General features: G+C 37.6%; 1 protein-coding gene across 4 annotated transcripts in view; it reads left to right on the top strand.

Moving 5' to 3' along the window:
* ena (ENAH actin regulator enabled) overlaps positions 1–13,428 on the top strand; it is a 34,725-nt gene that overhangs the window by 18,243 nt on the left and 3,054 nt on the right. Inside the window, exons 5-9 of one of the 4 annotated variants that reach the window (XM_083111792.1) lie at positions 3,399–3,506; positions 5,043–5,104; positions 6,370–6,749; positions 7,278–7,448; positions 12,122–12,365. In XM_083111792.1, the coding sequence (XP_082967918.1) occupies positions 3,399–3,506; positions 5,043–5,104; positions 6,370–6,749; positions 7,278–7,448; positions 12,122–12,365 (965 nt within the window). Of the gene's footprint in view, positions 1–3,398; positions 3,507–5,030; positions 5,105–6,369; positions 6,750–7,277; positions 7,449–12,121; positions 12,366–13,428 lie in introns of all 4 variants that reach the window. The other 3 variants (XM_083111791.1, XM_083111794.1, XM_083111793.1) reach the window with 3 other exon arrangements.

The following is a 13,428-nucleotide window of genomic DNA, read 5'->3' as shown; positions in this document are numbered from 1 at the left end:
TTCATTTTGGCTTTTTCTTTTGTGTAGAAAAAAAGACAATTATCATACCTTTTTTGCTTTTATTTATTTATTTATTTATTTACTGCCCTCAACAGAGGTAAACCTCCAATTACAGACGGCAGGAAAAAAAAACTGTGTGTGTTATGATATAGTCATTTTAGGAAAAGGCAGATTTCAAGATATAGCAGTGCCAACACATGAAAAAATAAACTAGCTGAGATTTTTCTTTCTCTTTGAAAGGGGGTTAGTTGCATATTCTACCAATAGAAAATCAATATCATGAAGGGCTAGATGATGATGGAGGAGGTAAAGAAATATAGAAATATACATCTGTGGCTTGGATTTAACAGGAAACTAACTTTCTTGTTCCAAAAGGTCCAAAGCATACCTTCATGCAAGCAATAGTTATTAATAGTTACATGCAAAATTTCCAAAACAGATTGATATCCTTCAGTAAAGGGGAATGGGATAAATTGGGATCATCAAGGATTAATAATTATATCTGTACTCAAAAATAAAATAGGAGTTCCTTACAACATTTTTAAGTTATATAAATTGAAAATTTAAGTGTTGCCATTTATCAAGCTGCTCATATTTTTAAAATACTTTCAGAACAGGATGAGCAATGCTTATATCTATCATACTGATCATCCCTCTAAACGTGGTTAATGGCAAGTACTAAAATAAATTTTTATTTGGGAGGAATTTATATGAAATTCCTGCTGATAACAGTAACTGTTACACTACCAATACAATATAAAAATCGAAATGATATATCATTCACCTGAATGGTTTCCAAATAAGAATTTGTAGCCAGGTGACTAACTGCAACTGGAATAGGTTTTTAGAGTGTAGAGCTCTAGGAAAAAACTGCATTGAAACACAATGCCAAAGAACCCAATTTGATGGTTGGTCACACCACAATTTTTGCTAAATTTTCAATGATTATGAATACTGTGTGTCAATGAGGTATTATAATAGTTAATTCAGTATCACATCATACGTTCATCAACTTTTAGTCATCCTTGTTCTTCGGTAGACTAAACACACTATTTTTAGTCTTCTATCCGATTCATTATAATCATCCATCCATTCTTACTGGTACTGGTTAAACTGTTAGTAGAATATTCAAATTCAAAGGTTTTTTTTAGTTCACTTTAGGCTCATGTAAGCTAATCGGGGTCTGGACCTACAGTTTAAAGTAGAATGCGAACCACTGTGCAGTGTGCCTACCCAGGGTATCGAATCTGGGACCCCTTGATTACAAGGTGATGGCATTACCATCACATCTTTGATGAGGCTCTTGGTGGAAAATAGCCAAAAATATTTTATGTATATAGATAGTTGTGCGCTCCTACCAGTTACAACCAAGAGCAGAATAAAAACACAACATGGAATAACGCATTAAAATTGGCTTAATGGCTTTTCCACCCACATTTTCAAGGATGCAAATGGAACAGGAATATATACAGGGTGTCATGTTAATGGCACCCATGGACCACAGAAACATAAAGAGGACATCAAAACAAACAACTTTTCTCAGTAACATTCTTCTTGTTGGTGCGTTGTTTCGGCACTACAGTCTTTCAAAAAAGCCCATTTTGCTGCCTAAATGCTGGCAACCCAACACAACATTTGATCGGATCTGTGACATCATTTCCTGCGGTTAAACAGTACACAGCAGTGTTGGAAGGAACACACAGAATTTGTGAAAAATGAAAGACTGCAAACTATATTACGAGCTGTAAAACGAAGCGAGGAATGCATCCAGTAGACCGAAAATCCAGGGTATCATGACCTAACAGCACCATAAGTCCAACAGTCATCTCAGGGAATGTGAACCAACTCTGTGTGAAAAATGGTAGAAAAACAACATATTCAAAATTATGTTAATATCGGATTTTTTCTCCGCCTACATGTCAAATATCATCATCAACAACAAATTTTGTTGGACTTAAAGCTTACATGTGGCTGTTTACATGCCCAGCTACATATCAGATATTTGCAAATCTCGTTTCAAGGTTGATATCTACAGGTTTATGTCCTGATACATGCATTGTGGTATTGTGGTGCTGATGGAAGTACCTGAGGTTCACCTTCTTACATTATGCCTAAAACACATACAACCTAATGATGAATCAGCAGCGAATATACTGCCATTTTCACAGTTGCTGACTATTACATGTGTATCTGGTGCGTAGGTAAACATAGTCGTCGGAGAGCTTGTTTTACTACTACTTATATCCTTGTATTTTCAACCAATTTTGTCCCTTGTCTCATAATGCCTTGAATATGCATTACATTGTGTGTTACTTACCTTCCGAATTTTTGTTTCTTTCATTTTTTTTGTCAACTTGGCAACGAGATTTGCAAATATTTGACATGTAGGCTAAGACACAAAATCCAATATTACCACTTCCTTTTGAATACGTTGTTTTTCTACCATTTCTTCGTATCCTTGTTTCACTTCCCATTGGATTATTGAATGCATTTTCTCTTTTTGTTTTACATTACATAATGTGGCTGGTTGTAGCTATGCCAATTTTCAAAGAATATGTGTGTTCCTGGCAACCCTAGCAATCATCGCTTCATGACAAGGAAATGACATCACAAATGTGTTGGGTTGCCAGCATTCAGGTAGCAAAATGGGCTTTTTTGAACGACTGTAGTGCCAAAACGACACACCGAGAAAAATGTAACTGAGAAAAGTTGTTTGCTTTGATGTCCTCTTTATGTTTCTGTGGGCTGTGGGTGCCATTAAAATGATACGCTGCATATATTTATGTAATGTGGTGTAAGAAGATTTTTTAAGTATCTATGTAATCGTATAATTGTTATTGTGTGATTTCTATCTTGCTCCTGTTTTTCAGATCATACTTGAGTATTTCCTACTGCACGTTGTTCTTGCTTCAATTTTCAAATAACATGTCATACCTGTTTGCAAATTAATCTCTAATGCCTTCCACATATTATCTTCTTATGACATTTCCTAAATTCTGGGATACAAAATCTATTTTCAATTCAAATTAGGAATTCTCTAAACTACTCTTCTTGAATTATCACTTCATCTCTTTTATTGTACTTTCTTGGCATGATATTATTTCTATTCAGCTACTCATAAATTAATTTTTCTTGTTTGTGAATATAGCACACACTTCTATGTGTGTAATTTTTTCTAGATTTGTTTTAACATTTCATTCTATCAGGCTTTGTGTAAGTGTTGCAAGACATGTTTTCATAACTTATAAAAATAAGCTTGTCAAGTTTTTCAGAAGACAATTTTTGAAAAGCTGTTCTCGTGTTATTGTATTCAGGTAATTAGTCTCCCAATAATACTCTTATTAATATATAAATGGCAAGCTTAGTAGTTATATATCATCTACTCTACCTCCTTGCAGTCAGCATCAAATAATTTCACCAGGAATGGTGATCTATCAGCATGTGACACCTGGCATGCAGCAGCATTCTTCATCCTATAATCCTGATGTAAACTCAATTAACATGAGGTAGGAAATTTAAAATCAGCTGTAGGTGGTCTCACATTAACAGTATGTTAGGGATATTGGTGATTGTTTTTTAGTGTTTTTGTCTCTAAATAGTGTCAGAAGGTGGAGATTTTCTTGTAGCTTGGCAGTATTTGTACACTATTGTTAAATGTTTTAAAAATAAGTTGTACTGTATTTTTTATGTAATGGTTTCAAGTAATGGTACTACATCTAGTAAAGAATAATATTTTATTGTAAAAAGTTGCATGTACTGTATGAACTTCCATTGAAATAATGTACTCTATATAATATAAAATACTTTAAAAACAATTGTTTAATCATCGAGATCGAGTCACATTTTTACAGGTTGGGTGGGACATTGTCATCCATCCTTATGTAATGCTCTGCACGTCTGTGCCCCCTCAGCAAGTAACTGTAACATCTCTATAATTTCTTTATTGCTGTTTTATCTTTTTGTTTATATACGTAAATATGTATGGCATATTTGAATGTAATATAAGGACTGAATGTTTATTTTTAATGAAAATTTATCAAGAAAATGTAAGATATGGATGGCTTGCAACTTTCCAGTTGTCTTGTCCATCCGACCTGAAGGTTTTGTGTGCTAAAGTTTAACTTTCATTTCTGCATTATTTTTCTCATGGACTTACTCCCCTACCTCATTACTTCTGTTTCAAATCTGATTAGTTAATTTTACTTGGAAGAATATTATACAAATGAAAAGTTTTATGGCAAGACATGCAAGAGAATGTTATCAAGGTAATGCTAAGAGCAGAGGCAGCCATATGGGAATGTTCTTGTAGTAATTTTTCCACAACTTTACCCTGTAGTATTTGTTGATATGTTTTTCACATATTTGTTCTCTATCTTTATAATCAATTTGAAAAATAATATTCAATGAGAAATACAGGGTGATTCATAAGTTCCTTGATAGTCCTGTAATTCTGATAGATTCTTTTCCAGGCCAATGTTCTATGTGTGCCATTTATTGGACTACATTATCCACAAAATTGAACTTTGACTTATGCTACATTCAGTGAACAATTGACTGCTGCTGTCTTTTGAACTTTTTTTTGCAAATCCCTTAAGCACAAAAGCGTTCTTCTCATCCGTAGCTGTTTTCAGATAGCTCATATGCAGATGGTCGCCAGCAGAATTTGTCAACCATTGTACCTACAGGAAACTAGATTAGATGTTTGGATTTCTAGTGAAATTCTAATGTTCTTTGATATTTCACACTATCCCCCTCTTTTCCACCAAATTAAAAAACTGTGTCTCAGTTACAGTATTTAAGGTAGACTGATTACAGTTGTATGCCTAGAATCTCCAAAACATTTTGGAACTACAAATCTATCAGGGAACTTATGTGCCACCCTGCATATAATTCAAGATTGAAAACACTGTACTGTGAAGTTATTGAAGTAGAACGTAGTGAGATATGCTAGTGAATTATTTTTTTTTAGTTTAAGAATTATTTGTCTCTTTCTATATGTTTGTACATAAATGCTTTTTTATTGACCACAGTTTACTTGACAGAACAATGACAAGAGAAGATATTGCCATAATACAGGAAAGACGAATGTCACAACAGCAACAAAGTAAGAATCTTATCTGTTTCTAGTAAATCAATAGTTTGCTTACATGAGGGTTGTTTGAAAAGAATGAGATCCCATAAACAAAAACTCAGTCCATTTTGAAACTGGGTTTAATTCTTAGTACAAATCACTGTAAGTTAATAGACTTCATCCAGTATACATGCTTGTTCTTCATTTAAACAGATCTGGATAGCCAGTAAGCATCAAACCAGGTTAACCTAGTTGTGATATTAACTTGGAAGTACCATTTTTTTTCAATCATGGTTGCATATGAATGCACTGGCACATTTTTTCCCCATTTATTTGTTCAGGAAGTTCATGTATTGTTCCATTATGATTTGCCATGTAGAAATTAATTGACGATAGTCACATACAAACTGAAAAGAGTTAAAGAGTTTTCAATAATTCAAGAAGGGCCTCCTCGATGGCGGAGTGGTAGCATCCTCGCCTTGAAATCAAGGGGTCCCAGGTTCGATACCCGGTGGAGGCACATAGTGGTTCGGATCCCACTTTAATTGTAGGTCCAGTCCCAATTAGCCTGTCTGTGCATAAAGTGGACTTAAAACAACAAATCAGTTAATCAAATCGATCGATAATTCAAGATTTTGCACACTCCACGAATAATGTTGTTCTAGATAGTTTTGTTTGAAAACTAGTAGTGTATGATATAAAAAAGAAAACAAATGACATTTGCCAAAAAAAAGTATCCCTGCTGTGCTAACTTCACGCAAATGGAAAATTTCATATTTTAGTTAAATTCTAATTTCAAACAACCCTTGGGATATGCTTAGTACTTCAAAAAAATGATAAATAGATATAGTGGCTTAAATTCCTGCAGGTCAACTCTGATGTTGAGTGTTGAATATTGTCAAGCTGTAGCATTATGTTGGAATCATGTTAATTTTATCTTTTTAACCACTTTCATATTTCTCGAGTATTCCAGTAATCCTTGGAACAAGTGTAAAATATCTGAAAGAAGAGGAAAGTGAATACCAAACTAGATATATGGAAGAATTTTACAGTAAATTTACAAGTTATAGAAAAAGTAGATCTGTAAAATTAGCAGCAAATTTAAACTAATACACTGATATAACTGATGATGATAAGACTTCCGGTTAATCTGCCCCATTCCTATTGTTTGTCAATTTATTTCTACATTGACATAAGTGGATTTAGTTTTCATTTAATTAATGCCAGAGTAATATTAGAAGGGTGCTTCTCTGTGAATTGTAGTATTTCTCTGTGTAATTTTTCTCTCCTGTTTATAGTTATGAGTTCACTTGCAAGTAGCCCAAATTCTTCATCTCCTGGCTCAACTCCATCTTCATCAGGACATCATCGCACTTCTTCAGCTCCCCCAGCTCCCCAACCACCCCCCATGGCCCTGGCCCCTTCTGGTCCACCACAAGCACCACCAGCACCGCCTGCCCCTCCTGCACCACCTATTCCTCCCCAATCGACTCCACCGGCTTGGTCTGGAAATTCCCAACCCACAAGCATACCCCCTCTGCCAGGTCCAACAGGGGCACCACCTCCCCCGCCACCTCCTCCTGCCCCAAATATGACTCGATCTTCTAGCTCCGATGGGCCTGAACAAGGATCTCTGGCTGCAGCATTGCAGAGTGCTAAGTTGAAAAGAGCGAACAAGGTAATTAAATGTGAACTTTTCAAATTGATTTTTACAAAAGTATGCAGGAGGCTTTTAACATTTTTGCGATTCTTTTATGTATAGAATGTATTTGTGTTAAGATGCAGCCAGTGCTAATTGGAACTAATAGTTATACTAATGTCAATACTCTTTAAAAGATTCCCATCAATCCCGATGCTTGAACATTGTAACAATTGTGCTTACGATATTTATAAATATATATACATAAGTATGTCTTTGCAATTATACATCAAACTACCAGAGTTTTTTAAAAATATTCACTGAATCGTAAATGAAATTTTAAAATTGATATTAATGAATTACGAAATTAATTTTTGCCAAATAATGTTAGTGCAAAATGAAATAAAGATTACACATTTTTGCTTAATTTACAGAATATTTAGAGTGAAAATGTTGCCTAGTTATTTAAAGTAATAATTTATTAAAAGAACATGTCTGGTCATGTTCAGAAATTTTCTGAGACATTTTCAATCCTACCTGATAATGCATTTCCTATTACTAATACAGTCTGCTGAGAACAGTGGTAGCAGTACAAGTAGCAGTGGGAGTAGCAATTATGGAACCTTGGGAAGAGGGCAGATAGGAAGTATGGCAAGCATGATGGATGAAATGGCAAAGACACTGGCTAGACGGAGAGCTGCTGCAGAGAAGAAGGATCCTGTAGAACCACCACCACAGGTACTTGGCTGATTCTACAGCTTGCAACATATTATTTAACAGAATAATAATACATAGCAACCCCTATCTTACATTTTTCAGGGGCCTGTAAATAAAAAACGTAAAATGTAGGAAACGTAAAAAGCAAGAAAGCATAAAGGAGGGATGAAACTTAAGTGTCAGTAAGAAATGGCTTCACAATCAACTTTTAGAGGGTATATTGTGTCAAAAATAACTCCACAATGGTAAAGAAGTATGGTTATGAATTTCTAAGGGGGGAAAAAAGCAAGAACTGCTGTGAAAATCAGTGGCGGATTAATGTGATCCACTTTCAAGGGTAGCGACTGTAGGTGACTGCTTCTATCTGCCGCCTATTAGGTTCAATTTATGCTTCTGATTGTGTGAGATCTTCATTTACTCTGTAAATTGGTAATTAGTTGCTAGTTTAGAAGTATCTGGTAATTGGAGGGGGATGATCATTTATAGTTGGACGTCAAGTATCTTTATGTACTGTAATCAAAGTGTCCTGGATTCAGTTCACAGTGGAGACATGTAGAATGAATCAGATCCCACTTTAAGCTGCAAATGTGTCCAGTCCCGATCAGCCCAACAGCATAAAGTGAACTGAAAACAAGCCTTGTCAAACTTACGCATTTTTAGACGTCACAATAGGGGATTTGTTATCAGTGACGTGCCCACGATTTTCGATTTTCCATCACTTCCTGCCTTTAACATTCTTGTTTTGTTTTATGTTGGGCTTTTTTTAGAAATACTCTGCAAAGAGGGGTTATGACCCCCATCAAACCCTTCCCTAGGGATGCCATTGATTGTTATTTACATCCATATTAATGGACGATTTATTGTTGGATTTAGCAGTGTTGTGGAGGGCAAACACCCCTTTCACCAATAGTTTTCCCGTAAGTAACATTTTTTTTGTCACCCCCTCCACGTTTAATATTTCGCGATTTATTTTCAGCACGTGAATGGTTCCCAAAAAAAGTATGAAGTATTATTATTATTAGCATCATGTGCATTTCCTTCCTGCACTCTTCTGTATGATCAAGATGTTTATCAGAAGGCAAAACAAGAAAAAAATTGTAATCTTCAAAAGCAAAACAACAGAGACTAAATTGAAAACAATGCCATTTTTCTTCCGTTTACTATGGATGAGTCATTGCTCTGGAGCCACAAGACAAAACACTGGCACCTGCTGCCGGCTGCTCTCTGTCAGCAGACATCGCTCCGACTGGCGATAACGTGAGTGAGGAGAAGTGAAGACGAACAGGTGGTGCAGCGGCACAAATGCAGTTGTTGAAGAAAAAATCTTATGAGAAATATGCTCATTCCTGGTCATGTTGCAGAAAGAAAGAAGGGGGGGGGGGGATCACTGCTACTGATATACGAGCAACATTTCTGATGTAGATATAGGCATTACAAAAAGAGAGAGAGAAACGGACTGAACTGAATCGTACACCAGTGGCAGAATAATGAGCTCGTGCTGGGGAAGATGTTGGAGATGATGTGATCAGCACCATGCTCTGGCTGCCTTTACCCCCCCCCTATTCTTTAATCTTTCCTTATTTGGTAGCCATTTATTTGAAGCTAGTTGAACTCCAGAGCTGCTTTATGAGACAGCTTAGATCACCCACCCGGGGAATGAAACCTGGGTTTCCAGTGTGGCAATCAGACGCCCTACCGACTAGGCGACCACGGCTCCCCAGCGAATTTTCAGCACGTGAATGGTTCCCAAAAAAAGTATGAAGTATTATTATTATTAGCATCATGTGCATTTCCTTCCTGCACTCTTCTGTATGATCAAGATGTTTATCAGAAGGCAAAACAAGAAAAAAATTGTAATCTTCAAAAGCAAAACAACAGAGACTAAATTGAAAACAATGCCATTTTTCTTCCGTTTACTATGGATGAGTCATTGCTCTGGAGCCACAAGACAAAACACTGGCACCTGCTGCCGGCTGCTCTCTGTCAGCAGACATCGCTCCGACTGGCGATAACGTGAGTGAGGAGAAGTGAAGACGAACAGGTGGTGCAGCGGCACAAATGCAGTTGTTGAAGAAAAAATCTTATGAGAAATATGCTCATTCCTGGTCATGTTGCAGAAAGAAAGAAGGGGGGGGGGATCACTGCTACTGATATACGAGCAACATTTCTGATGTAGATATAGGCATTACAAAAAGAGAGAGAGAAACGGACTGAACTGAATCGTACACCAGTGGCGGAATAATGAGCTCGTGCTGGGGAAGATGTTGGAGATGATGTGATCAGCACCATGCTCTGGCTGCCTTTACCCCCCCTATTCTTTAATCTTTCCTTATTTGGTAGCCATTTATTTGAAGCTAGTTGAACTCCAGAGCTGCTTTATGAGACAGCTTAGATCACCCACCCGGGGAATGAAACCTGGGTTTCCAGTGTGGCAATCAGACGCCCTACCGACTAGGCGACCACGGCTCCCCAGCGAGCCGGGGCCTGACCTGATAAACTTATTAAGCAGGAAAACGTATAATGTGGGAACTTTAAGATCGGGGTTTCACTGTATTGGGGTTGTGTAATTTCTCTTATCTGTGGTGTACAATAATATACCATATGTGAGATGAAAGAATACGTCTACAAGTTTATACAACACCTATTAGGCAAACTATAAGTGCTCAATGTGGGTACATTTTGTTAGACGACACTCATCCGACCAGTAGTTGAGTTCTTCCCCACACTCGGGTCAGCATCTCCAATGTAATGTATGCAACAGCCTGTACAATACTATGTCTCAAATCAGGTATGCTCCTAGGTTGTGGCAGTACATAAGCCAGATCTTTTACATACTGCCACTGAAAAAAAACAACTCGTGGGGTAGTATGTTGTGACCTTGGAGGTCACGGGAGCATAGCCATGTCTGTCTGGGTGTGGCTACAGATATCAGAGATGGAGAAAAATTTCATTCAAGCATTCGTGAACTTCCTGTAGAAAGGTGAGTTGGTGGGAGGGACCATGTTTTTGCCAAATCATGTTCTATAACCTGTCTTTCAGCTAAAGGAAGAACCAGTTCTGGAACATTTTGTTGAAACATATTGTGAACAATAAAATTATTTTATTAAGTGCATCTTGAGTTTTCGTTTTTCATTTTACATTCCTTATGCTGAACTGAATAGACATGAGTAGAAAATTACAAATATCACTTGGAATTGAAAAATTTGAAATACTAAGTCATACAATGAAGTGAAATTTGCACAATTTGGTGTATAAGTAAGTATTTTGTTCAGATTTTTTGATATACAGAAGGTTGATCCATCTATGTGTGTCCTATTTTAAACCTTCACCCCTGCTCACAGAATCGACCGATCTGAATGATTCAAATAGCAGGTGAAAGTCAAAGGCCTCTAGTATTGCGCCAAGTTCTCTAGTGTGTGGTGTGTGCATCATGGCTCCCAAGGTGAACCGGTTCTGGGAAGGCTACGTCGTAGCACTTTTCCATGCCAAGTTTTCTGTGACAGAGATTCAAAAACAGTGTGAAATGGATGTGCATTGGGGTTAACGATCATCAAGAACATAATTGATCGACATAAACACCACGACGTTCCAGCACTTCGTTCACCCACAAAGGGGAGTAGAAAGCGACCGTATACTACGGTGACTCCACCTGTAGGTCGGAAGTTGCGCCGAATGGCCCTACAGGAAAACCCTCCTACGCAACATGTGATGGCAAGACGAGTGCACGTGGCACATTCAACTGTGAACTGCAACCTACGTGACAAATTAAAGCTCCGGATGGTGTTTAAAAGTTGTGGACACTTCCTCACTGCGGACCATTGAAGGGAGAGAGAGAGACTCACTGCAGGTGCCTCTACTAATGCCATCTATCCGGGGAAAAATGGAAGTTTGTTGCCACACTCGATGAAGCATGGATTTATCTATTTGATTGTGGCAAAATTCGAGCCATAACGTACACCCCACGAGACGCAAAAACCAGTCCTGACTTCATCTGTCAGTGCAAAGCAAGTTTCGCGAAGGAATTTCTGGTTGTCGCGGGATACTGCTATGAAGGCAAGTTAACGATTCGGCAGGTGCCTAAAAACTGCAAAATCAACTCCGCATTTTATCAGCAACATATCCTCACACCAATTTATACAGACGATCTGCCCCGTTTGTATGGAAATGCAATAAATCAGGTCCGTGTGCATATGGATAAGGCCTCATCACATAAATCTCGTTCTACACGAGATGCGGCAGACACCAGCATACAGGCTATTTCATTCCGGGACATACCAGTGAAGTCACCTGATGCCAGTCCCATGGATTTTTGCAGGTTTGGCCTATTGAAAAGAGCACTTGCATCTCGTCATGTCACCACTGTCCGTGGCTTCTGGAAAGCCTGCCAGGAGGAATGGCTCAAGATTCCCATTCCTGTACTTCAACGGAGCCTCTACAATGGAAGTTACGGTGCAGGGCTATTGCCAGGACCCATGGTGCTCACATTGAGGGCAAACAATGGTGGTCCCGTGGTTTTTCCTAAATTAGGTGAGACATCAAAATCGGACACATATAGACGGATCAACCTTCTGTATATGTACTTGCTGGAAATTAGAGATTCAGATTTTCATCCCATCTCAGAAGAGCTATTTATGCAATTCTCTTGAAAAGTTTCTGTACTAAGTAACTGATACTAAAGCACATTTACTTTGCAGGATGCTGATTCAGATAAGAAGCCATGGGATAAGTCTGCAGGCAGTGGTACTAATGGGAAGTTTGCAAATGGATCTGAGTCACCAAAGCCTTCTCGAAAAAGATTTGGCTCAGCATCTGAAGAGATGATACCTAAAGTTAATGGCTTACCCGAAGGGGCAACTTTAGATTTAGAAACTTTCAGGCAGGAACTTCTCAAAGATATAAGGAAGGAATTGAATAAAGTTAAGCAGGAGTTTATTGATGGTAAGTTCCTGTCGAGCATTAGCGTATGTTGTTAACAGTAATGACTGATTGAATTAAAATTGTGGGGTGCATCGGCACATTAGGCCATATTCTTGTATGTTTACTTTTTTTTTTGTATGAACATCCTGGTGTAAACAGGTAAAATTGGTCAAGCAATTTGTATATGGAATGTTTGATGTTCTTGTCCTCTGCGTCAAAGTGACTAAGATAACATGCTTCAAAGCAAGCATTGCAGAACCTTTTGTTTTTTTAAATGTGAGCAAAATGCGGCTTGTGCCATTTTTATATCTTCATTGATATAGATTTTTCTGTTCTCTCTTTGAAGAAGTATAATGTAGTGCAGTGGGAATTTACAAACACCAACAATATATTTGACAAATGGGAAGCTTTCTTGGTAAACTTGCCAATGACAGAATATATCTAAGAGTGAAAATGCATGAATTTCAAAAGTTATTGCTTAAGTTTCTTTTGGAGTTTGTATTTGTAGTTTTGTAACTAGAAACAATTCTGGGAAGAAGAATAATTCCTAGGCTTCTACACACACATTTATTTTCCCAAATATTCTGTAAAGTGCAGAACAAGTCTTGTCTCTCGTACTGTGTTTAGTTTGTCTGTTGTAGTCAAGCCGTGGCAAAAGGGTGATAGCAGTAGGAGAAAGATACTAACAAACATGGCAGTTTCAAACATACTGTACTAACAGTGATGCATTTTTTAATTTCTCTATTCATGAAATACTGATCTGAAACCTACGGTGTTTGCTGCCTACTTCCACGTGAATTCATCCAATTGAGCCAGGCTCATATTCCATGGTTGAACAGTATACATGGTGGCTGGATGACAAGCATGTTAAGTGGTCAGCTTTCAATCACACCACCGAAGTTCCCAGGTTTGAGTTCCAGACTGGGCATGGATTCCTTTTAGTGTCTCTTCACAAATTTCATCTAATTATCACTCATCCTAATCTTCGCTATTAGCTAATAGGATATACTCAATAGAAATGAAACTTCTTATTTTCCTTACTTTAAGTTGCACTTCTGCAACTTTTCGCTATTAGCTAAAAGTT

Source organism: Lepisma saccharinum, chromosome 25, assembly GCF_977018435.1.
Source record: "Lepisma saccharinum chromosome 25, izLepSacc3.1, whole genome shotgun sequence".
Taxonomy (NCBI): Eukaryota; Metazoa; Arthropoda; class Insecta; order Zygentoma; family Lepismatidae; genus Lepisma; species Lepisma saccharinum.
This window is presented reverse-complemented; position numbering and strand designations above follow the sequence as displayed.